Raw genomic sequence first — 27,091 nt, forward strand, 5'->3', positions numbered from 1 at the left:
TGGTCTTTGTTCATCTGTTTCATTCTTCTTTTTATAGACTATATGTTTGTTTTACTTCTCTATGGCCTAAATATGGGCTTTGCAGCCCCTACTTTATGGGTCTTTGGCTTAGAAATATACCACCTGCAGCTACGTCTCCTGAGTCTCAGGGATGAGAAGGGGAGAATCTGAATGAGGCTTCGGTTTGTGCGCACTGCAGACATTGGATCGGCTCCCACTAGTCTAATCAGGTATGCTCAGAGAGCTATTTCTCAGACAGTTAGGGTATGTGAGAAGGTGAGTGCCCTTTTAATAAGTTTGAGTTCAGCTAGTAAACAGTCTAGTTTCATGTCTTTTAAATTATATTGAAATTTAACTTCTTAGACAAATTCTATACTCCATAATGGGTTCACAACACATTAAGGGATCAAAAACCTTTTCAAGTGGGGTGCCTGGATGGCTCAGTCGGTTAAGCATCCGACTCTTGGTTTTGGCTGAGGTCATGATCTCAGGGTTGTGGAATCGAGCCCTGCATTGGGCTCCATGCTCAGCAGGGAGTATGCTTGAGATTCTCTCTCCCTCTGTCCCTCCCCCCCACTTGTGCTCACTTGCTCTCTCTCTCTCTCTCTCTAAAATAAATAAATCTTTTTAAAAAAGAAAGAAAACCTCTTAAAGTGAAATCTTGATTAGCGTATCAGAATTTTAGTTAAGAATTAAATTGTGATCCTTTTGTCTATTTCATCCTTCACAGGAGAGGCTTTAACTATGTCCATCCCACCTATGGATAACAATGCTCTGTATATATCTGTAAAAACTTTAAAATCAAATTAAATTATACTCTTAACACAGATAAAATAAGTCTGTTATTTTCAGTATTAAACAATTTTGTCAACATTGGCATTTAACTTTTTTTTCCCCTTCAAATTTCTAGGGAAAGAAGAATGCATATTTTTTTGGTTAGAGAATATTTTAATAGTTGGGTGCCTAGATAGCTCAGTCACTTAAGTGTCCGACTCTTGATTTAGGCTCAGGTCATGATCTCAGGGTGGTGGGATCAAGCCCTGTGTCAGGCTCCTTGCTCAGAGGGGAGTCTGCTTGAGATTCTCTCTTTCTGTCTTCTCCTTTCCCTCCCTCCCATGCACACATGTGTGCTCATGCTCTTTCTCTCAAATAAATCTTTTTTTTTACGAGAATATTTTAGTAGTCTAATGTTTTCTCAGTATACACACTAATATGAAGAAAATAATATCCTTTATCACCAGAATTTACCAATCTCATGAACCATTCACTTACCAACCATTTTTGAACACCCGCTTATACAAGGCATTGATTTTACTTGTTACTAGGAGGTGTTTGCTTGAATAAGTTTGAATTTGATCAAGAGGTTACTAGGAGGTGTTTGTTTGAATAAGTTTGAATTTGATCAAGAGTCTTCTTTTAAGGGACTTAAAATCTAGTAATAATAATCTTATCCAATACAGTCAACTTGCAAATAGCTATTGTATAAATTGGAAAGTGATATATGTAAGAGAAATACAGATAGACTGATATTCAGAAAATAGTTACTTCTACTGGTAGTAACAGGCCAGGGGAGAGATTAGAGAAATTTCATGAAGAGAGTAGGATTTCAGCTAGGAATGTTCAGGGATTAGATACATAGAAATTGGCAAAATACAAATAATAGATTTTAAATAATGACTCAATCAGGAAGGCAAAGGAGTTAGTCAGAAGTTACAATTAGTGAGTCCAGTAGGTACTGAAAAGGAGAATATAATGAAAATCTTGAGGAGATATGTCTCCTAGAAAGCCTATTACAGAAATGTAGACTCAAGTTATGTGCATAATATCTGGCATAGTGATTTAGCAGTACTCAACAAAATTAGCTTTTTAAGATTTTTGTTAAAAGGGATGATAGTAAGATATTTCTTGCCTTCAAGCTAAGAGGGTTATAATATGCCTGCCACCTGTTCCCTAGGTTATAGTCTGTCTACCAGGACATAGACCTATTTCAGATTCCTATCTTTTACACCTTTCTTGCACCTTTATTAATGCCTGTCATTTTTTTTTTACTCTTCACTTTCACTTTCAAAGTGGCCTGGCTTAGGGGGAAAGTACATTGTCGTTCTAGCTAAAGGAATACAGAGACTGTGTTCAACTCCAAGGTTACTTGAAATCCAGTTTAGATTGAGATATACCCATGTTCAACAGCTAAAATAGAATTACGCTGTGAGTTAACAATAGATGATGAATTACAGAAATATCACAGAACAGTTTGTGATTAATTACCAAATGAGTGATATGGACAATGATAGCTTTAAGTGTAGGGGAGAGATGAACTCAGTCTCGAGGTTAACACTTTGAGACTAGGCAATTCACACTGATTCCGAATATTGAGATTCCCCTCAGCCATTTCCTTACAGGATGCTGGTTTCCAGGATTGTTTTGGCATGTTTGAATCATACTTTTATATCCTGTATATTTCAGGCCAGATGCCATTGTGGTTTTATATCATTTATCTGATTACCCCTCTGTAGGAAAATCATTTATTACTACTCAGATAGAAATAGAAAAACATGCATACCTCAGGTTTCTCTCTCTAGATACAGGGGGGAAAGGGGAATATGTTTTGTCTCTAAAACTGCCAGATATGTTCTTCTGATATCTTCTCAAGCCAGTCCTATGCACACATTACCACACATCATATGTAGCATTTTTCTTATTTGAGGCAGTTTCTGTACTTTGGTGAAAATAATCTCCTTAGCTGAATGATAAGAATCTTTGATGACATCCTCTATCATATCCTTCTGGTAGAGATTGTGATGGAGAGGAATAGAGAAGACCGGGTCTAAGGAAGACTTGGTCAGAAAAATGGATGTAACACTCGGTATTTTCTTCCAGAAGTATGTATATTGGTGACTCCAGATTATTTATTAATATATATATAAAAGCATATATATATATATAAATTAAGAATTAAAATTGTATCTCCTTAAAATATGAATAATAATGATGGTATATGTATAAAATCTGTCATTTTTTGAGGTTAAAAACAAACTTATGGAGAGCAGTACATATGTATGTATATGTATATATGTGTGTGTATATATATGTATGGATAGCTATTTGAAAGTTCTTAGAAGAATCCTTGTGAGTGGCAGTCTCATTTATTTGGTTATCTCAGCTTGAATGACCATTTAAGTGCTTAATTATATGTATAGTACTAGACTATTTTTCGGTTTATTTCTTTTTTTTAGAAGTTTAATTCTTACATAATAAAGAATATTTAAATGTTGTTAAGCCTGTTTTTTGACTGAGTGAAGAATTGTCGATGTGTGAGTCAAAACTGCCAAAGCCAAGAGGACAAAAAAAAACAATATTGTCATGACTTTCAGGTGTCACGGGCTTTAGTTGGCCCTTTTATTCAGTGCTTTCAATTATAGATTTTGTGGATAACATGCCCAAGTCATTTGATCGCCTATATTTCTCCATCAATAAAGTGAATTACTATCAGTTCCCATTTATGTAACTTATGGAATGGTGGTAGAGTAACAAATCCAAACCTGTGGAAACCATTAAACAATTAGAGTTCCCTATGACCCTCTGGGATCACAATGAAATACAATTACACTAGCTCCAAAATATCACCCTTTTTCATTGTGAAACTGAATTAGAGCAGCAGTGCAAAACCTGCCACATGACACACTTAAAAAATCAGGGAACGGGGATTGACCTGTAGTCCTATAAACTAGTTACTGCTGCCCCCTAAAAACAAATTTATCACATACCTTGGAAGGCACATGCATTTTGGACTTCATTGCCTTGAACCACTTCAGAATACATATGTGAAGGGAAAAAGAATGGATTGACCACTTTGTAGAGAGCCCTGATTGTATGCCATGATCGGGTGATAAAAGAATAAACAAAGACAGAGCATTAGAATGTTGATAAAGTTAAATATAAGAGGAAGCTAGGGACCTTAATTTTTGTTTTCAATTTTGAATCATTTTAAAGATCAGTAATGGCTCCAACAGACAGCCGGTTTCCCATCCAGCAATCATTGCTCCCTTTCTTCTTTGTTCAGAATGGGAATCAGCAAACATGTTCTTGAAAGTCCAGATAGTAAATATTTTCGGCTTTGTTGGTACTTTCATAGCCATTTTTAATGCAGTCATTTAAAAATACAAAAATCATTCTTGCTTGCAAGCAGTACAAAATAGTCAGCTGGTTGGAATTAACCCACGGATCATAGCTTGCCAGCTTCCTCTAGGGAACCCTCTTTGGTTGATTTGGGAGCCTCCCAGAAGCTGAGTCTGAAACAGTTTTGGTAATCTTATTCTTGCTTGTGGCTGGTGTGGGCCTCGGTTTGGGAGGCATTTTTGGCCCTAGCCATAGGATGTCCACTAGGAAAGATTTCTTCTTTTTTTACAGTAGATGTGTAAAACATCCTTTTTGGCCTTGGAGTATGGAGTTGATGGCATAGAGCTGCCACGGTCATCTTTAGACCGGAGAAGGACAAGCCTAGAGTCCTGAAATGAGGGAATCTGAGAAACTGGACATTTGCTTCTCATGAGGAATAATCCTCCCAAAAACCCTTGTTGAATGTCTGTTTAACATTTTCCCTGGCATCCATTCTTGTTCATTCTCTGGGTTGTACAAAGTATCACCAAATTGTTCTAGTTTTGTTATTTTACTTGTTTCCATGGAATGAGTGCTTCTGTTAAATACCGCTGATGACTGCTCACAGTGCTTCATAAAACTATATACATTTTCTAAAGCAAAGAATTTTTTGTTACACTGGTCTGTCTTGTACTTTATCTAAGAAATAGTTTTCTAAAATACTAGAATATAATGCCCACCTATGGAAATGAGTAAATGCCCTATATACGTAAACAGGGATGAGGACATAAAGCTTCAGTATATGTTCAAGGTTTTAACTTTCTGGTATTATCAATCAGTCCTCATCAAATGGTTGGAACTTTTTTCAGTCAAACAAGAAAATCATTTTATAAATGAACTCAAAGAATGATTTATACATTATTCTTTTTTTTTCACTTATTCACATAAGCTATTCACATAGCTCCAAGCTGTCCTAGACGTTATATTTCTGGGGGTGGAGAGGTGAGAGAGGAAGAATTACATTTAAGATTAAGTTATAATTTCTGCTTTTAAATAGCTTACAACTTACATATAGCGTCGAGCACAGAGCCTAATATTAGTAAGTGCATAGTAAATATTAGTTGCATCCCTTCCTTACGAGACTTTTTAGGAGGTAAACAACTTAGTTCTGATTTTGACAGCTATATATGAGGGTAAGGAGTGTGAAACAGAGAGTAATAGCTCAGTAGAGAAATGAGAACGTATCAGTGGAGCTGCATTCAGGACCACCCCTCCAAAACCGAGAGTAGGGAGGAACGAGGAAAGTTAATGTAAATAATATTGGTGAGTGGTGATTTTTGCCCAGATTTGCTCCATGAGTGCACGCCCCAGAGTAAGAGACACAGAGGGAATCTGCTGTTTTCTGTATTGTGCTCAGTTTCACCATGCATGTGTATCGAGATAACCTCTCCTTACACATAGTGTGTTTTTATTGTTTAAAGATGCTTTATGTCTTTGGTGTTCAGTTGATCTGCTAACACATTGTAGATAAAACTGGCGAGTGTTGAATTTACTAAGAAACCTTGTATCTGTCTCTACCATTATATTGCTAAGGTATTTGCAAGGATAATGTTGACCAAAGGCAGATTTTACCTTTTGCAATGACTTTTGAAACTAACACCTTCATAAAATGGGGTTCCTCTGTAATCTGATAAAGCTGGAGTATAGCAAGCCTATCATATTGTGATGAAAAAATATAGTAGAAAGGAAGATAGTATAAAAATAAACTACAGATGGTCTTAAATGACATGCTGAGGAGTTCAAGTTGATTTGAAGGCACTGAAGAGTCACCGAGTTTGAGCTGAAAAATAACTTGGTAACATCTGTATTTTGAAGTAGTCATTCTCAAACCATGTTCCCATGACTTACCAAGCTGTACTGAGGATTTCTGTCACTACGATGAAATAATTTAGTGGGTTTCTTATCAAATTTCCAGAAAAATGTTAACGATTAGAATGTTCCCAATGTTAAGTTTTTCTCTTGTGGTGAGGCAACAAAGAACTGTAAAGTCAAGAAGTTTAGTTTGGTAGCTTATGTTTCCCAGCAATACATGCTAACGGCTCTGCTTTTATGTTGACTATGTATAAACAATCGCTTTTCTGCTGGCAAATGAGATCCAATTAAATACGTCAGTATGTCATGGCAAATTTTGTGAAACACCATTAAGAATTTAGATGAACCCTTGCCTGAACGAGTATGACAGCCTTACTCAAAATGATGAGACTGGAGACATGGAAATCAATCGTCTTAAATCTTTTCTTTCCTTAATCTTGTATTTGGTGGGTATGCACAAATGCTTAGAATAATCTGCTAGCATATATTTGAGAATTTACTATTTGCCCTGAAGAGGAGCTTTCTAGAAAACTTAGAAAACCTATATAATACAATCCATAATCTCAATAGCCGTAACAAAAACTAGCCCCGTGTTAAAATTTGTAAGATAGTACTAACTTGACATGGATATTCAGAAAGGCAATAATCATCAAGCCTTCAAGTAATCAAGACTGCTTAAGAAAGATGAGACTTGCACTGGATTTCATAATCCAGAAAGGCAGAAAGAAGGGCTTCTCTGAAAGAATCAGTATGTACAATGAACATGGACTTTGGTCTGATTGGAATTGAAAGTATTTGCCAGGGCATCCTGGATCAAATTATGCGCTCATCCCAAAGTTGAATGTTATCTTAAACAGTCTTAAAACTAGCTAAATCATTCTTCTTTATAACTCTTCAAAGTTTTAAAAATGAAACATTTGAAAATTTTAATCTTGTTTGGGAGGGTTAAATGTGTTAGTAATTCAGACATTAGTAATTCAGCTTAGTAATGAGGGCATGCTATTAAAATTACGAAAATTAGAAAAGAAATGTAATTAACTGCTTGGACTGTCTTTGCTTACATATTCTGTTGTCTTTATATTATGGGAGCAAGTGTGGTAAAACCCATTCATCCAAAAGTATTTCATGTACATCTTGGATGTGGTGGGTGGTGCACGTCGGAGTCCCAGCCCTCAGAGACCTTACATTCTAGTTGTTGAGGGGAGTGGCAGGGAGTGGAAGATGGACAGGAAGGCGGTCATTCAACGCAGGGATGATTATGTTGTAGTTTTCAATAAAGCGGTAAGAGAAGGATAAGTAAGAAACATGTTTTTTCAGAAGCAGTAACCAAAAGTTAATAGTAAAGAGTCTGGCATTTTTCAAAATACTTCTGACAGTTTATTTTTCTCATAAGAATTTATTTGCTAGGGTGTAATATGGAACAAGTAGATACTAAGTTCTCTGTGCCCACCCAATGATTTTTCAGATGAATGCACTGGACACCCTTGGTCAGACTGCATTGCACAGAGCTGCCCTCGCGGGTCACCTGCAGACCTGCCGCCTGCTGCTGAGTTACGGCTCAGACCCTTCCATCATCTCCCTGCAAGGCTTCACAGCGGCACAGATGGGGAACGAAGCTGTGCAGCAGATTCTAAGCGGTGAGTTAAAAGAAATAAGCAGTACGGGGCGCCTGGGTGGCTCAGTCGTTAGGCATCTGCCTTCGGCTTAGGGCATGATCCCAGGGTCCTGGGATCGAGCCCCACATCGGGCTCCTCTGCTGGGAGCCTGCTTTTTCCTCTCCCACTCCCCCTGCTTGTGTTCCCTCTCTCGCTGGCCATCTCTCTCTCTGTCAAATAAATAAATAAAATCTAAAAAAAAAAAAAAAAGAAGAAGGAAAGAAAGAAGCAGTACGTTCTTCGCTCCCCATTTCATGTCCACAGATATAAACAAACTTGGCACCACTCGTTTTCAGTAGCTCTTTGGAATGCTTTCTTTGCCTGAGTATTTTTCATACCCTTCCTTGCTTGCTGTTTAGCCTGAGGCCCTCCCAGTCAACCTTTTTGGTGTCATGAGAAGGAGGCATATACTCTCTTTTTTTTTTCAGTTTTAAATTGAAAACCTGACTCATGGGTGTTATGATCAAAGGTGACGTAAAGCTCACATAAACAGTGCGGAATTATGGCAGCTCTAAAATCTGTCAAATAGAGAAAATAAGAAATCATTCATCTGGTAGTGATCTTTAATTAATTGTTCTTACATATGTGAAAGTCTGATCTGCTTTTTTGTATTTCTTAACTTCATTGCACCGTTAGGAGATTATCTTGTTTTTTTCTATCTTAAATACAATTATAAAATCTTATTGAATATTAGTGCCTACGTAGTACAGCATTAAGATATTTTAACTATTTAATTTATTGAGGGAGATTAAACATGAAACTGATATGAAAGTTGATTAGTTTCCCAAGCCCCCAAATTAGAGGAAATAACACAGTCTAGCTATTGAAAAATGGTGAGCTAGATACAAAATTAATTTGGTATAATTGACTCTTGTTTCCCATCCCTTTCATTTTGTCTTTGAGTTATATCTGCTGTAGAATGACATAACAAACTGGAAGAATAAAATGGAGAAGGAAGGCTACAAACTAGGAATCTGAAGTCCTAGTTACTCTCTTCTGCCTATAACCCAGGATTTCTTTACTCCATCAGACACAGTGCCCCGCTTGTCATAGTGCATATTTTATAATATCCCCTTTTCTTATCTAGAAATGAAATTTATAGATAATGTGACCTAACTGTACAGATACCTTCCAAAAACCCCAAATTAAATGTCCTAATTATAATATAAAGGGAAAATGACAGTAATTTACAGTAAAATAATTTATAATTATTGTAATAGTAATAGCTTGGATAAAATGACACTATAGAAGACAAAAATAAACCCCACAAATTTCTGAAGGGCCCCCCAAAAGTACAGCACAGTTGAGAGTCACAACTATATTCCGAAATAGGGAACTTTCTAGGCTTGTGGAGCTCATATGTATTGTTAGAGCTGAATCAGAATTAACCAGCCTCGTAAGAGTATCTGTGCCGCATTTTAAAAGCGATTAATTGGATTTACTTTCCTCATGCTAGTTCATTCGTAGATAGTGTTAGTGTCGTTTCTACTTTAGTCTTAGATGGTGATTGTGAGACATTTGAAGTAAGCCCTCTCTAGGACACCTTTACTACCAAAACTAAAAAGATCTAAAGGAATGAAATTTGCTATTAATAGGATTGCAAGCTTGAACTATGAAAAACATGATTTCATTTAACTTCCTGTTTCTATGGAGCAATAGAACATTTACTTAAAGAAGATTATCATGCTTTGACTAGGAACTCTTTCTGCCTTCTCAGTAAATTCTATTATAATTTCTAAAAGGTGTGATTTTCGTTAAAACATTCTAAATTTCTCTTACACTTTTGCCAAGAACCATTTAGTGCTGAATTTTAAGTTAGATTTTATAAGTTGTAATCATAAATCGGGCAAATAGATAGCTATCACATCAAAATTTCTGATAATATTATGCATAATTTTAGAGATAATTGACAAAATGGAAAAGAAAAGATTGAATAATTTAAGCAGATTAGATCCATTAATGCTTTTTAAATGTCTTCTAAATCAGTGTAATTAGAATATATGACTTCTGGTAAAAGATAAAATTAAATACTAAATCACAAATGAAATATTTTATTCAATTATTTTGATAATTCTTCTTAAAAGTTTGTTTGGAAGATAAAACATTATACAGGTAATTAAATGCATAACGTAGGACATGCCAGAACTTTTTGGTTTAATTCTTAATATTCTTTATTGATCTGGAAAAATAATATAGATGGTAGAATCATATGGTAAAATCTTGCCCTAGGAAAGGTTTTGAAAATAGGAATTATTTTTTGTTTGGAAAAGGATGTAATTTTTAAAACTAGTATTTCTGTGAGAAACTTGTATATCTATAGTCTGAGAACCATGTACCAGCTAAACTTTTTGACTATACCCACATGTACTCAACCATTCCAGGTTATATGTGTAGTAACTCCCCGAAAGAATGCATCAGTCATATAGGATATATACTAAGTTATTGGAGTTATGTTCTGAAACATTTAAATACACCTGTTGATACCAGGTTTAATATCTACTTTTTGAGACCTGGGCTTCCAACTCCCAAGTCAGTAGTTGCCAGTAGTTTAAAGAGTTTGAGTTGTGAACTGTTGGCAGGATTTATGTCAAAATTAATGTCAGATAGCAACTTTTATAAACCAGCATTTTAAAACATTCTGTCAGAAGATTTGACTTTTTTCTCCAGACCTGCTTTCTCTATACCTGCTCTGTCCACATATGACTAGTGGCTACTATATTAGCACAGATAAAGAATATTTCCAGCATCACGGACAGTTTTTTTAAACAGCAATTTTAGGCTAGACTTTGGCATGAAATAACTCTGACTGTACATTCCAATATGGTTATCCCATTACTTTTACCTGATCCTTTATAGAGGTAAGTATTTGGGGGATTTATAATAGCTAAATTAAACACTGAAATCCCCATTTGCATTTGCACATTGAAAGAAGCCACTATGACCTATTGCCAGTCCAGTAAACAGCCAGTCTAAGGGGATTAAAAAATAATAGTAATAATAACAACAAACTGCCTTCAGTCTTTGAAACTTTAGGTTTGGGGCTCCTTTCCCTCCCCTCCCCTCCCCTCTCCTCTCCTTTCCTTTCTTTTCTTTTTAATTCTGGTGAGCCATAATAGAATTAGAGAAAAAATCAGAAGCTCATCTTTAACCTTTGACTTGAGATGAAATCTTTAATTTCATACTCTGCAAAAGCCAGTGTGCTTATAAAAGAATTTATAAGATTAAAACTTTCTGAATTTTTTCTTACACTTTTTACCTATGTAGTACTTTTCTTACACTTTTTACTAAGATAGTACTTTGCATATTAGCTACTCTTCTTTTACTTATGTTCCCTTTTAACTTCATTTTTATATCCTCCTTTTAATTCTGCATCTCTTTGTACAAAGTTCCTGGGGTGTACATACATCCTTTCAGCTAATACTTTGTTCACATTGTTTCTAAAAATGAATCTGTTCTAAGCCTGTTCAGGATTCATAATGGATGCAAAACTGTATAATTTGTATAGTAATTAATCAATATCTTTAAATAACTACTTTCTGCTCTTTGACTAGGAGTAAGGATTTCTCCATAGTTCTCGGAAGCATTCTTATATTTGCATGAAAATGTTTGCTTGATTGTAAAATTATACCCTTTGCAAGTAACCTGCATCAAGATCAGTGTGCCAGTTTCAAATAGTTCTTAGAATTAAAACATTTAGCCATATTAATTGTATCCCTCAAATGCAGGAATCTGAAAATATCCAAAGGTCTAACTCCATATACATAAATGTCATTTTATTTTGTTGAAATGATAAACTAAAAATATTACCTATGGATTTCCAAAGGATGTTTCAGTGAGTTTTACCAACTACCAAAATCACTGTCACAGAGACGTAATATACCAACGGACTTCCTCACCCATAAATGCAGTGATGGCATGCACAGCAAGAATGGAGGCAAGTAGACAAGAAAAAACAGGATAAAGGCAGCCAAAGAAAGAGCAATGATGGGCCAAACACAACTGACCCCAATATAAAATAGCATGGAAGCCAATTCAGCAAATGCTTTCTGAATGTTCTCTGTGAAAAGGAACATGAAGATGAGCAAGACCTGATTTCTTTCCTCCGCAGTTCCACAAACTAACAAATAGTAAACTCTCTTCTAAAGAAAAAAAATGTACTTCATCATATGAAATACTCTCTTCTTTCCTCACTTTAATTTAGCATTTTATCTGCTAAGTACTATCATGACTAAATAAACACAGTTTATCTTTTATGGAAGAGTTCTCATAACCTGTTCTGTAAAAGCCACTCTCCTGAATGAAGCACTTTAGACTAGAAAAAGCCAAAGTATTCTGAAATCTAAAACCTTTTCATAGCATCACTTGATCTTCCCATGTAGACGGTGGACTCAAGAAAGGCATCTTTGATCATGAGATAATGTAGTCTTAAATCCAAAAGAGGATTTAAGAGAAACCAACACTCACTTTATAGGAGCAAAAGCTAAGCTATTAAGGATTTGTCCGTTGTCACCAGTACTAGTCAAAATCCAAGTCTCCTGGACCTCATTCCTTTTGTGTTACATGACTATGTATACACATGTGCATTATTAAAGGCCATATGTAATGTCCACGAACATATTTTGAGTGCTATGTGTTGTTTTCCTTGAAAATCTTTTTATTTGAGCCCATGTGTAAAGAATTTTTGGTTTGTTTATATTGTATTAATCAAAACACTTCATTTGTTAGCCTCATACTTCTAGATCTAACAGCCTAATCTAATTCTATTCTATTTAGCATTTGTGTCACACCCCCAACCCTTGGTTTACACAACAAAATCTGTGGCACAGCTCTGCTACTGCATTTGTAAGACCAAAGTGTCATGAAGTTGTTTTTGATATCGTGCTCCTATGTTTCTTTATTCCCTTTTGCCAAGTGTTGGCCAGAAAATTTGAAAACTGGAATAGTAGGAATGGAGAAGGAGTTGTGTGTCATCAGATTTATTTAAATGTAGCTCAGAACAAGATAGATATGACTTGAAACAAGAAACCACTTTTTTCTTATCTGAAAACAACTTAAAAAAATCCATAGATTAGAGCTCATGAATTTCTGACCCCTTAATATCTCTTTCCAGTCACCGAATAATTTTCCTTTCTTAACTCTGTGATTCCTCAAAAGCCAACTGTAGTAATCTTTCCTCTCTTTTATTCAGAAAGTACACCTATACGCACTTCTGATGTTGACTATCGACTCCTAGAGGCATCTAAAGCTGGAGACTTGGAAACTGTGAAGGTAAATCAGTGCTTTTAACATCTTGGGTAGTGCTGTTGAAACTTTGCTAACCAGGTCACTGTAAGCTTCTAAGTGAAACTACTCAAATCCGAACAATAAAAGGGATGAACAAAGTAGATCCATAAACAAGAGAGCTCTTTAACCAGGAAGGATTTTCTAGTATGTGCTTTATCTCCATTAAACCATTTTAGTCACTTTCCTTCTGGTTATATGAAAGCTCTGTTGTTTCCAGTTATATTAATGAAAGTGTTATTTGTAGCCACATTCGTAAATTTCTAAGCTAGTTCAAGCCCAGGTAATAAATTGTACAATAAAGTTCAAAACAATGTTTCTTCAACTTTTCTAAGAGATTCTCACTACTGCTCTAGGAAAGCGTTCTTATGATCCTGCAACCATTTGAAATTAACTTTTATATGAAGATGGGTTTTCTTTTTTTTTTTTTTTTTAAAGATTTTATTTATGAGAGAGAGAGCACAAGCAAGGTGAAAGGCAGAGGGAGAAGCAGATTGCCCATTGAGCGGGGAGCCTAATGTGGGGCTTGATCCAGGGACCCCAGGTTTATGGCCTGAGCCGTAGGCAGATGCTTAACCAACTGAGTCACCTAGGCACCCCTGGATTTCTTTTCTCTATGTAACTCTGCTTGTCAGAAAAATTTTAACAGCTTTTATAGAAACATTAAATTATAAACATTAACATTAAATTAATAGATGTAATTTTTTCCAAATATAAAATGATATTCTGATACTGAATATGCTTTTTAAGAACACATGTTTCCTATCTGTAATCACTCATGTAGGGATGAAGAAAGGGTTGAAGATACAGATAAGGGTTTTGTTCTTATTCGGGGGTTGGTCTTGTAGTTTGTCTTTCTTTCTTTCTTTTTTTTAAAGAAAGGCTAATTGTGAAAGGTACAGTCATACCAGGTTATTTTTTTCAAACTAAACTTTGTCACTTCTTATTAAGCAAACTCTATTTTGGTGATTTTTAGCAAACTAATGTAGCATTCTTGCTGGAGTATACCGGTTGAAAATACATGGGACACCTGGGTGGCTCAGTCGGTCAAGCGTCTGCCTTTGGCTCGGGTCATATCCAGAGTCCTGGGATAAATAAATAAATAACATCTCAAATAAGTAAATAAAATCTTTTAAAAAAAAAAAAAAGAAAGAAAGAAAAACACTTTCAAGCTCTGTTGCCTAGAAATTTTTTTTATTTCAGTATGTGGCCACTTCTAACATCTCTTCCCTCTTACAAGAACATCTAAGTTATTTAAAGAAAAACAGTAAATTTCAGTTGTAATAGTTACTGGGGAGAAATTTTAAATTTCTCTTAGATCTAAAGCTACTTCTTTTCTTAATTAAAATTACATGCTTTTCATCATTTGAAATATATGCTAATAAAAGAAAACCTTTAAATATAAAAGTGATCAGGACTTCTTTTCTGCATCACGACATCTCAGCACCAGACTTGCTACATGTGCCCATTATCATTAAATTAATAGTTTAGTATTTTATTAATAGGTAGTTTTAATTCCATATGTTTTGTATGTACTGATAGGCAAATCTACTATAGCTTTCAGGTTTCCTAAACAATCCATTCACAATAAAGGCCGACTTTATTTTTATGAATGGAATGTAAGCGTCAGAAGAAAAGCAAAGCACAAATTAAATGAGAATTAAGTGTGGTAAATTTCTTTCTCTAGAGGCTGTGAAAAGTATTAAAATGTTAGGAATTAGAAGAAAAGACTGTTTGCTGAGTAAAGTATTTGAAATTATGAAAATCGGGTAGGAAGAATGTAAAATTGCTTTGGCATTCAAAAGGAAAATGAAATCGAACGAAGAATAAAGAACTTCCAAATATTAGAAAGCAAATGTTTAATAAGCAGATGGGCTTTTATTTTTGTAACCTGGCAAAATGAGTTGTGTTTCATTCTGTACCACATCCTTGTTTTGCTGATATTCTCTGCGGGGAGACAAAAAAGTTAATTTAGAATGTAGGGACCTGAAGAAAACCCAGCAGTAGCAAGAAGCAGCTTCAGTCATGTAAGACACCAGTAGAAGGTGTTACTACCAATTTTTGTGCTCTTTAGTTTTATGTATTAATGTATTCACTTCTATTTCATTTTGCTTTTTGATACTGTAGTCTGTGTGTTAAGGTAGCTACAGACTCACTTGCCATGAAGGCGTAAGCTATTTGACCCAGCCAGATGACGGTGGCTCTTGAGATTTCAGAGTCTGGGGCTTTTCCCCATAGAGCTGCTGAGCCTGTAGGCTCTCCCTTCCATCATCTTGGCCCACATCTCCTCCCATCATGTAGGTATCGTACCACCTGCAAAGTCCTGCTTTTACCCTACCGATGGGAAGGCCCCTACTCAGTAAGTCAGTAGAAACAGATGCCTTCCAGGCTCTTTGTTTGTATATAATAATAGCTCATTACAGCGGCAGCAGCAAGATTGTCAAATGCCTGAAAAACCCTACCATCATACCTTGTAGGTTAGAAAATGTCACTGTTTTCTCGATTTTTTGACTGTTCTTCTTTCCATTACCTTTCTTTGCATCACTTCCCTGAATGAGGGTAATTAGGAAAGTAAGCAAGCATGTATCAGAAAGATCAAGAGATTATAAATCAGGAAAATCAGGTTTGAGCCTTTATTGTACCCTTTACCTTACCAACTCTGCGAAAAAGGACAGGTTGCTTAGCCCTCTCTGAGCCTTGGTTTATTTATCTGTAAGATGGAGATAATGATCAGCTTCACAGAAAGAATATGAGATTCTTTATAAATTGTGAATTATTATTCACATATTGTTATTAAAATTCATCTGTTACCACCAGTGGTGCAACCTGCCGGTCTTTACTTTGCTTCCCACTGCTCTGTAAGCACACAGAATTGAGTTTGTGATGAAAGGCTCGCATTCACAAGGAGATGAAAGATGAAAAATGAAAACATGATTGGCATCAGTTTGACTCATAGAGTTAGACACACATCTCCCAAAGATCAGGGGAAGCATTGATGAGACCGCATGGCTTCGCTGGAGCGGGTCAGAGGGCCGAGTAGATGGCCCAGGCAAGATTAATGTAATTTTTCTGGAGGCTTTTTGCTTGCCATGTCAGCGGAGACGAGAACTCTGGGTAGTTCTGCAGTCAGCCAGGATTGGTCCTACTTGGGTAAAGCATGGCAGACAGCATGCTAGTACAAGCAGACATGCTGGGGCAAACAGTCTCGGGGAGGAAAGCCTTATGAAGATGAAAGATGAAGCCATCATTTGCCTTGGAGATTCTTGCTTTATTATGGGTTTTTCTTTTTGATTAGGATTTTGGCCAGGAAATGTTAAAAAAAAAAAAAGATTAAATTGCTCTGTAAACAGTAAAAAATATTTGTAGACACTGTGAAGCGAAGCAGAGTGCTGATTTTTAAACATCACTTGCATTATCTATTGGAAATAAATATTCATTAGGAAATTACAGCTTATCCAAGATGCCTGCAGGATTTTGGAGCGAAACATATGAATAAATATTAATGTTCTCTGTGTGTGTGTGTGTGTGTGTGTGTATGTGTGTGTGTATCATTAAAGCAACTTTGCAGCCCTCAAAATGTGAATTGCCGAGATTTGGAGGGCCGGCATTCTACACCTTTACACTTTGCAGCAGGCTACAACCGTGTGTCTGTTGTGGAGTACCTTCTACACCATGGTGCCGACGTCCACGCCAAAGACAAAGGGTAGGTATTAGAATTTAGCTATTTGGGACTTAAAATTTTTTTTTTAATATTTTTGAAGTCTTAGATTCTTTTTTTCACTGTTAAAGAGTAATACATGTTTTTTAACAGTGTGGAGGTCCCTCAAAAAGTTAAAAATTGAACTACCCTATGACCCAGCCATTGCACTACTGGGTGTTTACCCCAAAGATACAGACGTAGGTAAAGAGAAGGGCCATATGCACCCCAATGTTCATAGCTGCATTGTCCACAATAGCCAAATCATGGAAGGAGCCGAGATGCCCTTCAACAGATGACTGGATTAAGAAGCTGTGGTCCATATATACAATGGAATATTACTCAGCTATCAGAAAGAACGAATTCTCAACATTTGCTGCAACATGGACGGCACTGGAGGAGATAATGCTAAGTGAAATAAGTCAAGCAGAGAAAGACAATTATCATATGATTTCTCTCATCTATGGAACATAAGAACTAGGATGATCGGTAGGGGAAGAAAGGGATAAAGAAAAGGGGGGTAATCAGAAGGGGGAATGAAACATGAGAGACTATGGACTATGAGAAACAAACTGAAGACTTCAGAGGGGAGGGGGTGGGGGAATGGGATAGACTGGTGATGGGTAGTAAGGAGGGCACGTATTGCATGGTGCACTGGGTGTTATACGCAACTAATGAAGCATCAAACTTTACATCAGAATCAGGGGATGTACTGTATGGTGATTAACATAATATAATAAAATAAAATTAATTAAAAAAAAGAGTAATACATGTTTTTTAAAAATCTGAAACATCTAATAGAAATGTACAGTATAGGAAATGAAAATCCCTATCACCCTACCTTCTAGAGATTACATAAACACTTTGTGATAATCCTCCGGATTTTTTAAAAGTATAAATCAGTGCATGAGCTCTTGTGGCGTTAGTGCTTGTTTTTAACATAAATGATGACGCCGTTCCATGCAGCCTGCTTTGCAATTTGCGTTTTCACTCAGTAGTGTATCCTGAATGTCTTTCCATATCAGTACCTAATTGTTCATCTCATCTTTTTAATGCCTGTAATACTATTTTATTGCATTGTATGAATGTGTTTATATAGTTTTTAATTTATTGTTCATCCTCTTTTCTTTTTTGCTGTTAAAAATGTGTAATTTGTTCCCAAAAGAAGCCATCCATTCCAAAGTCATCAGTATTAATAGATGTATAATTTTATTTTTACTAAATTCAGATAGTCTATATTTTTATATTTACTTAATTATTTTAATTTATCTAGACAGAGTTTAAAGCAGTCATGGCAGCTATTTAGAAATGCAAGAAGGAAGTTTTAACTAAAATGAGCTTCCATATTCTGAGTTAATTTCATATCATCTCAAAATAGAAATAAGCAAGTGCTTGTCTATGCAATTACATATCAGAGTACTGTAGAATTAAACCATACAATTTAGACTTCAGTTAACCATTATGGATTTATTTATCTTTTAAAAAGGGCACATCAGTCTTGAATATTCAGTAATAATATCACCAGCTCTTTCCAAGTATTGCAGTGCACTGGAGCATAACCAGCATTTATTTCCATTGCCCATTTTAGTTAGCACTTAGTATTTTTGGTCTCAAAACATAAAAAAAAAAAANTTTTGGTCTCAAAAAAAAAAAAAAAAAAAAAAAAAAAACCAATCTCTAAATAAAAAGGCATTTGATACCTTGTTTTCGTCATGTTTTAAGTGCAACTTAAGCTTATCCTTTTGATTCACCCTTTCTTATAGGAACCCCTTTTTATCCTTTTAGAATGCCAGCTGCCTTCCAACCAGAGCTTAGAGTTACCTCAGAACAGTTTGCTCATAAGTTGAGGCAGCTAGATTTTTCTCATCTGACTGGAGTTTATTGTTGGTGTCACCATTTTCCTTACTGAATACTGAATTTGTGTTTCACTTGCATTTTGAGTTTTCATCGTATGACACATAAATATTTAAATCTATGCATAGATAGAAACCACTACTGAATTATTAGGAATTAAGAACTAAAAACCAAAGACAAGAGATAGAACTTGCCTAAATAAATTAGTTAAATTGCATTGTGTATTTTATAAGTAAGCATACAATTTTCATTAGGAAAATCTGAGTTGATAAAACCAAATTAGATTATGCCTGAAATCACTTTGTAGTGTTGCTCTTTTTATCGATGAAACCTGAATTAAAAGTATTGTGATGGAGCTTTTCTGTGGGTATATCTGTATGTGTTTTAAACGTAGGATTGCTGTGAAATTTCTATACATCACCAAGAAACTAGGGAAAATCCTTATATTGAAAAGGTTGTTTTTGAAATTTTAATCCTTATTTGGAAATGGATGACTATATCTTCAAGACCAGAGGAGAATTCTTTCTTTTGAAGTGAGTGTTCAGTATAGTCACTGCCATAGAAGAATTATATTATTTTTATTATAAGTATCATTTTAATACAAAGATCTGTTACATGTCTTTAAAATAATTTTCTTTTGTTTAGTGGCTTGGTGCCCCTACATAATGCTTGTTCATATGGACACTATGAGGTAGCTGAGCTTTTAGTAAGGCATGGGGCTTCTGTCAATGTGGCGGACTTATGGAAATTTACCCCCCTGCATGAAGCAGCAGCTAAAGGAAAATATGAGATCTGCAAGCTCCTTTTAAAAGTATGTAATTTTAAAAATTATAAAATATAAAGTAATTATATGTATTTTTTGGTTAGCATGTAAAATTACATCACAGTAGATTATTAAGTACAATAAGTGCCATAGAGACTGCTTCCATTTTCTATTTTAAGGGGATATTTAAGTGTGTTATCATGATACTTACATAGCTTTGAGTAGTGTCTGAAGTGCCTTTCTGAACTGATTTGATTAAGTTCAGTTCATCACAGTTCATTGAGGTAGGTTTTGGGAAGAGTTGCATTAGTTTGCACTGCTTATCCAGTACTTACGGTATTAATGTCAGAAAACATTGATACGAGGGGAAACAAGATTTTTAATCAACATTGATTTTTTTTCTTAGTAACCATTTTATTAACAAATGCATTGCCCATTATTAAACATATATCTTATAAGAACTTTAATATTAGATTGGTATTAAAATATAAAATAATCTTTAGACAAAGTTATATAAATTTGGGGGATATAAGTGAAATAGTAGAAGCTAGTAGTTTTATGAAACTAACTTAATAATTTTGTGTTCTTTTTAAATTAAAAGATGTGAAAAATAATCAGACATGTCATTTTCTGTCTCTCTTTTTTTTAACCAGAGAAAAGCTTATCCTGGTTAAACATAAATAGAATTCTTGTCCCACCACTTTTATGGTATCAGATATGTTTTTGTAAGTCTTGAGAATGATAATGTATTTGATACTCATTTTTATTTTCACTGGGTGGTAAGAAATAACTTCCAGGACACTGTGAATTCACTGTCTAGTTTGGTTTATTCCAGTGGGCTAACAGCAATCTGTCAGGCCCATAATGAAGATCTTTGACTTTTATTTATTTCATTTCATAGGTATAGATGATAAAACTTTTAAAATGAAATTAATTGCAAGTACATTTATACCTAATTTCATATTAGGTGTTAAGACTTAAAATGAGGATAGTAAAAAATTAGCAAACTTTTGTATTGAATTCATTTAGAATTAAGTACTTTTCCCACCAGTGTGTCTTCCTCTTCTCACTTCTTTCTCATGATATACACTGAATATCTTCATATAATTAATATCTGGCCAAAAAGTAACATCCAGGCCATTCTTAAAAGGAAAAGAGGTTTTCAAAGACAGCCTGGTGTCTGAGAAAGTATATGACATGAAAAGTAAAAGTGCTCAGCACCTTCCCCACTATCACTATTGATCCTGAGGCTTGGACCTTCAGTTGAGAAGTAGTTACTATATTGCTAAGTAGGGAATTTACAAAGTAAAGCAGGATATGGCCTTTTTTTTTTCCCCCCCCCCGAAGTGCCTACAACATAGATCTATCTTTCCTTGGGTGAGTGAAGATGAAGTTAAAAATAAACCTTAAGAAAGGTACTATACAAAATACAAACCCTATTTGGTTTTGTTTGTTCGTTTGTTTTGCTTTGTTGTTATTGTTTTAGCATGGAGCAGATCCAACCAAAAAGAACAGAGATGGAAATACACCATTAGATTTGGTAAAAGAGGGAGACACAGATATCCAGGACTTGCTGAGAGGAGATGCTGCCTTGTTGGATGCTGCCAAGAAAGGTTGCCTGGCAAGAGTGCAGAAGCTCTGTACCCCAGAGAATATCAACTGCAGAGACACCCAGGGCAGAAACTCAACCCCTCTGCACCTGGCAGGTAAGTGTCACCAGCACCTCCAAGGCTCATTGCCCTTTCTTAGATACCTAATACAGTCTCCCAGAAGATGAAAGAAATGCTGAACAGAAATAGTCAAATGCTTTTGATTACCATAATTGTATATAATTTCTTACTGTAAAGGCTCTTAGTTATGTGAGAGTAGTAGTACCTTTTAAAGCAAAAAGTGTTAACATCCTAACATTTTTCTGGTCATTCATTATATACATAGATGTAGATATAGATATATTTTTTTAATCTGACATGTTTGCCTGTTTCACTCTAATAGCCGGCTACAATAACCTGGAAGTAGCTGAATATCTTCTAGAGCATGGAGCAGATGTTAACGCCCAAGACAAAGGTGGTTTAATTCCTCTTCATAACGCGGCATCCTATGGGGTGAGCATGCTAAAGTTCAAGTCTAGAAAACTTCACTCACATTTACTGTTTGATAATTTAGCACAATTTGAATCTTATTCAGAGTGTTTCCAGCCTTCCCAATTATGCTTAACTATCCTTTGGTCAAGGGCCATGCTCTTTACAGCTTTCTGTTCTCCTCACATTTTCTAGCACGGTAGTAGGTGTGTAACGGCTGGTCATTTAATATTTATTGATACAGGTGCTATATCTTAACTCTTTACCCCAAGTAGATTTTAGAAACTCTAAATTCCAGGAGGCTTTATATTTGTGGGCATGGAAATTATGCTTGCTTTTGTTTATCATCAGCATCTTAAAAATACCCAAATAACTGGTTGAGCCATTAATATATATGGTTTCATAGAATTTGATTGACTAGCTGAAGCCCTGCAGTGAAAGTTCAGAGCCATTCTCAAAGCACTATGACTATAATCATCAGCTGCCAGAGGAAGAGGAGGGTATCGCAGTGCCTTGACGACATGTGTTGAAACTGACTGCCTGGAAGTCACCAAGGCCCACTCAGACCTAAATCACACATGAATAATCACACAGGATGAATGTTCATGTGATTGTCTGTTCATTCACTTACTCCCTGTTTGACTATAAAAACCCACAGATGCTGGATTGTACATACCAGGGGTCTTATAATGGGAATCGCTTGATGAGGGCAGTTTCTGGATTTGCAAAAGCCTAACAAACTATAAGTAAAAACTAATCATTGTGATTTCATATTCTCTTCCTCTTGCCCTCCATAAGAAACATCCTCATCTTCTCATAACCCCTCTGCAAAAAACAGTGTTTCAGAGAGATGACAGTCTGAATGGGAATACTTTTAAGGAAGGCAAACAGTCCAGTTTGAGTTGGACAAACAGGAAATTTCCCAATGTAATAAATTAATTAAAAGTTATCAGATTTAATAATTATATTATTAGTATAATAATTATATATATTATAATAATTATATTATTAGTACTGAAATCCTCTTGAAACTGCAATAATCTTTCCCAAGATGATTAATCTTTTATTAAATTTAGTAGAATTTTCTTCTAACCTTCCTTCATATGAGATGTATAGCATATATTTCTACTGAGGACCAGGCATGCTAAATATTTACTGCTAACATACTACGTACACAGTTACATATAACTTTTTTTTTCCTCTGTGTTGTAACTATAAATATGTATCCTTTGGAGATTAATGTTCACTTCTTAGCATGATACTTCTCTCCAAATTATTCCTCTAATTCCTCTACAGCTACTTCAGTCAAGAGTTTATACAGCTGATGGGATTGGCAGAACTTAAAGCAGAGTCTTTTAACTTCATATAAATCTACGAAGGAGTAAGGATAGATGTGGGCGATAGAATTCGTTCTTGACCTAACCTAGTAAAACTTACACTACCAGTTGTGTAGACCACGTGGATCTGTGTGTTTTTCGACACATCTTACACATTGTGGATGTAGACAAGTTCTGTCCCATCAGTCTTTTAACTATCACAGTCTTCACACCTGTCACAGAGCGCAGAGAAAGTAAAACTTAGTTCAGAAGTAAAGTATTTTACCTTTTAATTTCCATTCTCAAGATAGGAAAGTAGAGATGTTACCTATACATGTGTGTCCTTTGGTGACTAGTGTGAGAGAAATAAATGTATAGTGGTCTCTCTGGTGGCTAAATAGTAATGTCGTATGCAGGTCAGCCTTATCTCACGTTCCCTTGAGGCTGCCGTGCCCTTAGCTGAAGGGAGGTGCGGTGCAATCAGGGCCCAGACCAGAGGCCCACTGTTCCATTTCATACTTATTTCACCATCATCTGCTAACACCATGTGAGAAAAATAATGGACATTTTTTGTTTCGTGTCTCTTTTCATGTTATCCTGTTATCACATCCCTACTGCTAAGCTCTTTGTAAATGAAGGTAATTTATCAAAGTAAAAATGAACAGAAAATTTGCCAGTCTGTTTAGAGAGCCTGTGATAGAGGTTTTGATCAACCTGGTTCATCCCATCCTTCTACTAATCAGTGTTAACAGGCTAGATAATGTGTTTATAGTAGGTTTTTTCCCTCATTGTGTAGGGGGATTTTGTGATTCACTAAAAGTCCTTCTGGTATTAAACTTTATAAATTCAAAAATCAAGTATCTGTGAGTTAATGACTATTCACTCAATAGTTGTGTTATTCACTAAAACCTTAATTTTGTGGTTTCTTGACCTTTTTTTGTTGCCATGGTTTTGCCATGTACAACATTTATCTCTCCCCCTCCCCGCCCTGTAACATCCCTGTGACCCAGTGGTCCCCAGTTGGCAGTAGGTAAGTTCATCCTCCCCACTGAGAATCTCTGCTCTAATAAATAATGTTATCTAATGCAGTTTGTATACGATATAATCTGTTGTCAGTAACCATGTCAAATCAGTATTTATCTCAGCCTCAATTAGTAGATTTAAAACAAGGACCAATGTTAAGCACAATATAAAAATTATAAAAGCTACTTTGTCTTCTTTTAACTAAAGGGTAAATATAATTATATTTTTATTCTCTCTAGATGTATAAATCTGTTATCTTTCAAAGGCCCTTTTTATTCATGTTACAATAAGCCTTGGCTGGATATTTTAATGAAATTGTAGGGCTCTGGTCCACATTTCTCTGTTAAGGTGGCAAAACACTCGTCGTATCGTGTTCATTCCAGTGAGGCTTGAACCGGCCTGGCTGCATGGTGCTATGTGATGCGCTGTCCTGAAGTAACAGTTTTGTGGAGGAGATTTTTGTGGTACTTCACATGAAATAGAAGCTTCTAAGTTAAAAGTAAAGCTGTTTGCAGAGTAGTTTTGGATATAGTGTTACCCAGTAATCCCTACTTACATGGCTTCCCCTTGATACTATACGCTTTGCCATTTTCAACTTTTCAGGAATGACTTTTGAGTTTTAGTCCAGCAAGACCCTGCAGGCAGCTCTGTGTCTTGGAAAGACCTGAACTGGGGATGTGAATATCTGGAATCTCATCTTTAGGCTTTTACTCGATAACCCGGTAGTCTTCAAGAAGTGCCTTAATCTTTCTGATCGGCAGTTTTCTCATTAGCAGAACTCAGATGCTGAAACCTTCTTTACAGAGTTGTTGTGATAATTAGATGAGATCATGCATGTGGAAAGTGCATTCTCTAGCCTACGGCACTCTAAAATCCAGTGTAGTAACTATTATTGTAAGATAACTTGCTCCCCACAGGCATCCTACTGGTCAGAATAAGGGCTGGGTGTCAGCCTGACATTGCGCAGCCCTACGAGTAATCTGTGTGCTTGACCAGCTCGGTATCAGTACGAAATAGACAGAGATTAACTGGCTTCAGTAGTAGGTAATGACTTGTAGCCTGGGGATAAAATCGTCATGTGAGGTATCTGTGAAATTACAGAAAGCTACTTAAGCTGTTATTTATTGGTAATTATTCTTTGACTTGTATTTTACCTTTTTTCCTCTAGAGAGCTCAGTCTGCTGTCTGTGTCTCTTTGAGCGTTTTTATACAGAAAGAACTTGCCACCTCAGTTTTTCTACCTAGAGAACCAAACACACAGTTTAAGAAGTTCAAATAAAAGTTACAGATTTCAGGAGAGTGTTTTTTCTATTATAATGTCTTATATTTTTAATATACATTTACACAAGACAGTTAATTTTTCTGTTGTTCAATAAATGTAAGACATTGATATTTATTTACCACAAAGCCTACAATTTTCTATTATATCATAAATCAGCTTGCTGAGTTTTTCATTTTTCAGTGCTTTCTCTAAAATGTATAATATTGAAATTTCATGACATCATTGTACAATTAAAATGGCTCTCACTGGAGCCCAAGCATGTTTCTCTTCTCCTTACTTTCCAGGTTTCTAGAATTAAATTAAAGCCCTCATAGCCTTCTTATATAGTATATGTTATTTAAAGTGTTCTGTGTTTCAACTGGATTCTGAAACCATGTTAAATTGACTCTTTTCTTGGAAACATTCCAGCAGAGTTCAGTTCCTTTTCTAAACCTTTCAGTTCAATGCTTTTGTTCTTATAAATGCTGTAGAACTGAGCTATAGCTTATTTTATTGCATTTGTCAGCCTTCAATTTCAGTTGCTGTTTTTGCCCCAGTGGTGTAGCTATTTAAAGACTTAAGAAGTGTGTTTTTAGTCTACTTTGGTAGTAATATACTCATTCCTGTTTATTGCTCTTTCGGATGTTTGTCAGCAGATTGAACAAGCATGTAATTGGTTGCTCCAAGCGTAAACTATGAATTCAGTATAAAGAAAGTTGAATAATAAATAACATATATACAATTCATTTTACACACACATAATTTTCCTTGGACTATCTAATTTTGGAAGCCTATGCAAATTAGTCTACCAAATTTTATTATTCCACCAGTACAAATGGGAGTAGAATAAAATTAACCATCAGAATCATTGTGTGAATATGAAGTTATTCCATGCTTTTGGGTTAACTGAGCAAAAAGAGCTATCCTATTCGACATATATCCTTTGAATAAGGGAGGTAAATTTGGGGGTTTTATTTTGTTTTAAGTAATTTGGGGAATACCACAGTTGGTACCTATTTTTATCTTTTGTGTTAGAATCAGTTTTATAATGATGTATCATTCATAATCCCAAAAAGATACAAAACATAGCTGGTTCTCAAAAGCCCTAGTGTAATTATGCTCCTTTGCTTCATTTTTTTTTCTCATATTGTCAAGCCAATGTGGGAGCTTCCTTAGAAGTTATTTGATTTATATTTTCCTCATAAATTTTCTTCTCTTTACTTTCTGAAATTATTTTCCTGAAATTAGTATTATATTTTAAAAGCTTGAATATTACCTCAGAAAAAGTGTTCTTTTCGCAATGTCTTCGAGAGAAAGCAAAGACTATCTTCCAGAAAATATGAAGAAGCACGCCCTAAATCTCATCTTGGGATCTGTTTCTACCTTCCCTGCGTCTTCCCGATCTCGTGAAAGTCAGCTTCTGATCACTTAATGTATTGCAGCGGAGCGACTGCATGAGTTAGAAATCCAGTCTCAACAGATAATGTGCTTCTGAGTTAATTATTGAAAGTGATCAAGTTATGCCAGGAAAATGTATCCATAAAGAACCCAAATGTGTTAGCTGCACAAAATTATAGAATATTAGAGTTGAAATGAATTTCAGAAATACTTTAGTGGTAACTAAAGTAGCATCCCTAAATATGCTTATAAGAATAAGTTATTTTTCCTGTTCTCAAAAGCCCAACCGTTGAATTAATATTTCTGTTGAGTAATTGATTGTGTTAAGCTTATTTTCTAAGGACTTTTGGGAAGAAATTGAAACTTTTTGCTATATAGAACTTACCATTTGAGAGAACCTGCTGGCCTTGAAACTTTCTCCTACATTGTCTTGCATGGTCCTGCCTCTTTACAGTTCTTCAGTTCTTCTCACCCCTTTTGTCTCCTCTGAAGACTCTTCTTCCACTCTCCTTTCCCCAGATACTGTTTTCTCAAAGCTTTATCCCCTTAAAATTATCTTTCTGTATTCCTTTTCTTAGTTCGTTTATCAGCTAGCTACAGCTGTCAACTCAATATTCTGTTTTGCAGTCCCCTGAGGGTCCCTATCCGCAGGACTAGGCACTTAGTAGGTATTCACCAATGTCTGGTTGTTGGGTGAGTAGGTAAGAGAGCAGAAGTGAGTAAATAAATGGTGCCCTTATCTGTGCTCTAGCCTTCTGTGTCACACCATTTACAGGACGGCATTGCTTGGACATTTTAC

At 35.6% G+C, this 27,091-nt stretch overlaps 1 protein-coding gene across 1 annotated transcript in view; it reads left to right on the forward strand.

The window, feature by feature from the left end:
* The window catches only part of TNKS (tankyrase), a 206,950-nt gene that overhangs the window by 149,963 nt on the left and 29,896 nt on the right, over positions 1–27,091 (forward strand). Inside the window, exons 12-17 of the mRNA XM_002928843.4 lie at positions 7,433–7,604; positions 12,811–12,890; positions 16,460–16,605; positions 19,099–19,264; positions 20,703–20,922; positions 21,209–21,318. Of these exons, the coding sequence (XP_002928889.1) occupies positions 7,433–7,604; positions 12,811–12,890; positions 16,460–16,605; positions 19,099–19,264; positions 20,703–20,922; positions 21,209–21,318 (894 nt within the window). The remainder of the gene's footprint in view (positions 1–7,432; positions 7,605–12,810; positions 12,891–16,459; positions 16,606–19,098; positions 19,265–20,702; positions 20,923–21,208; positions 21,319–27,091) is intronic.

The sequence above is a fragment of the Ailuropoda melanoleuca genome, chromosome 18, assembly GCF_002007445.2.
Source record: "Ailuropoda melanoleuca isolate Jingjing chromosome 18, ASM200744v2, whole genome shotgun sequence".
In the NCBI taxonomy this organism is placed as follows: domain Eukaryota; kingdom Metazoa; phylum Chordata; class Mammalia; order Carnivora; family Ursidae; genus Ailuropoda; species Ailuropoda melanoleuca.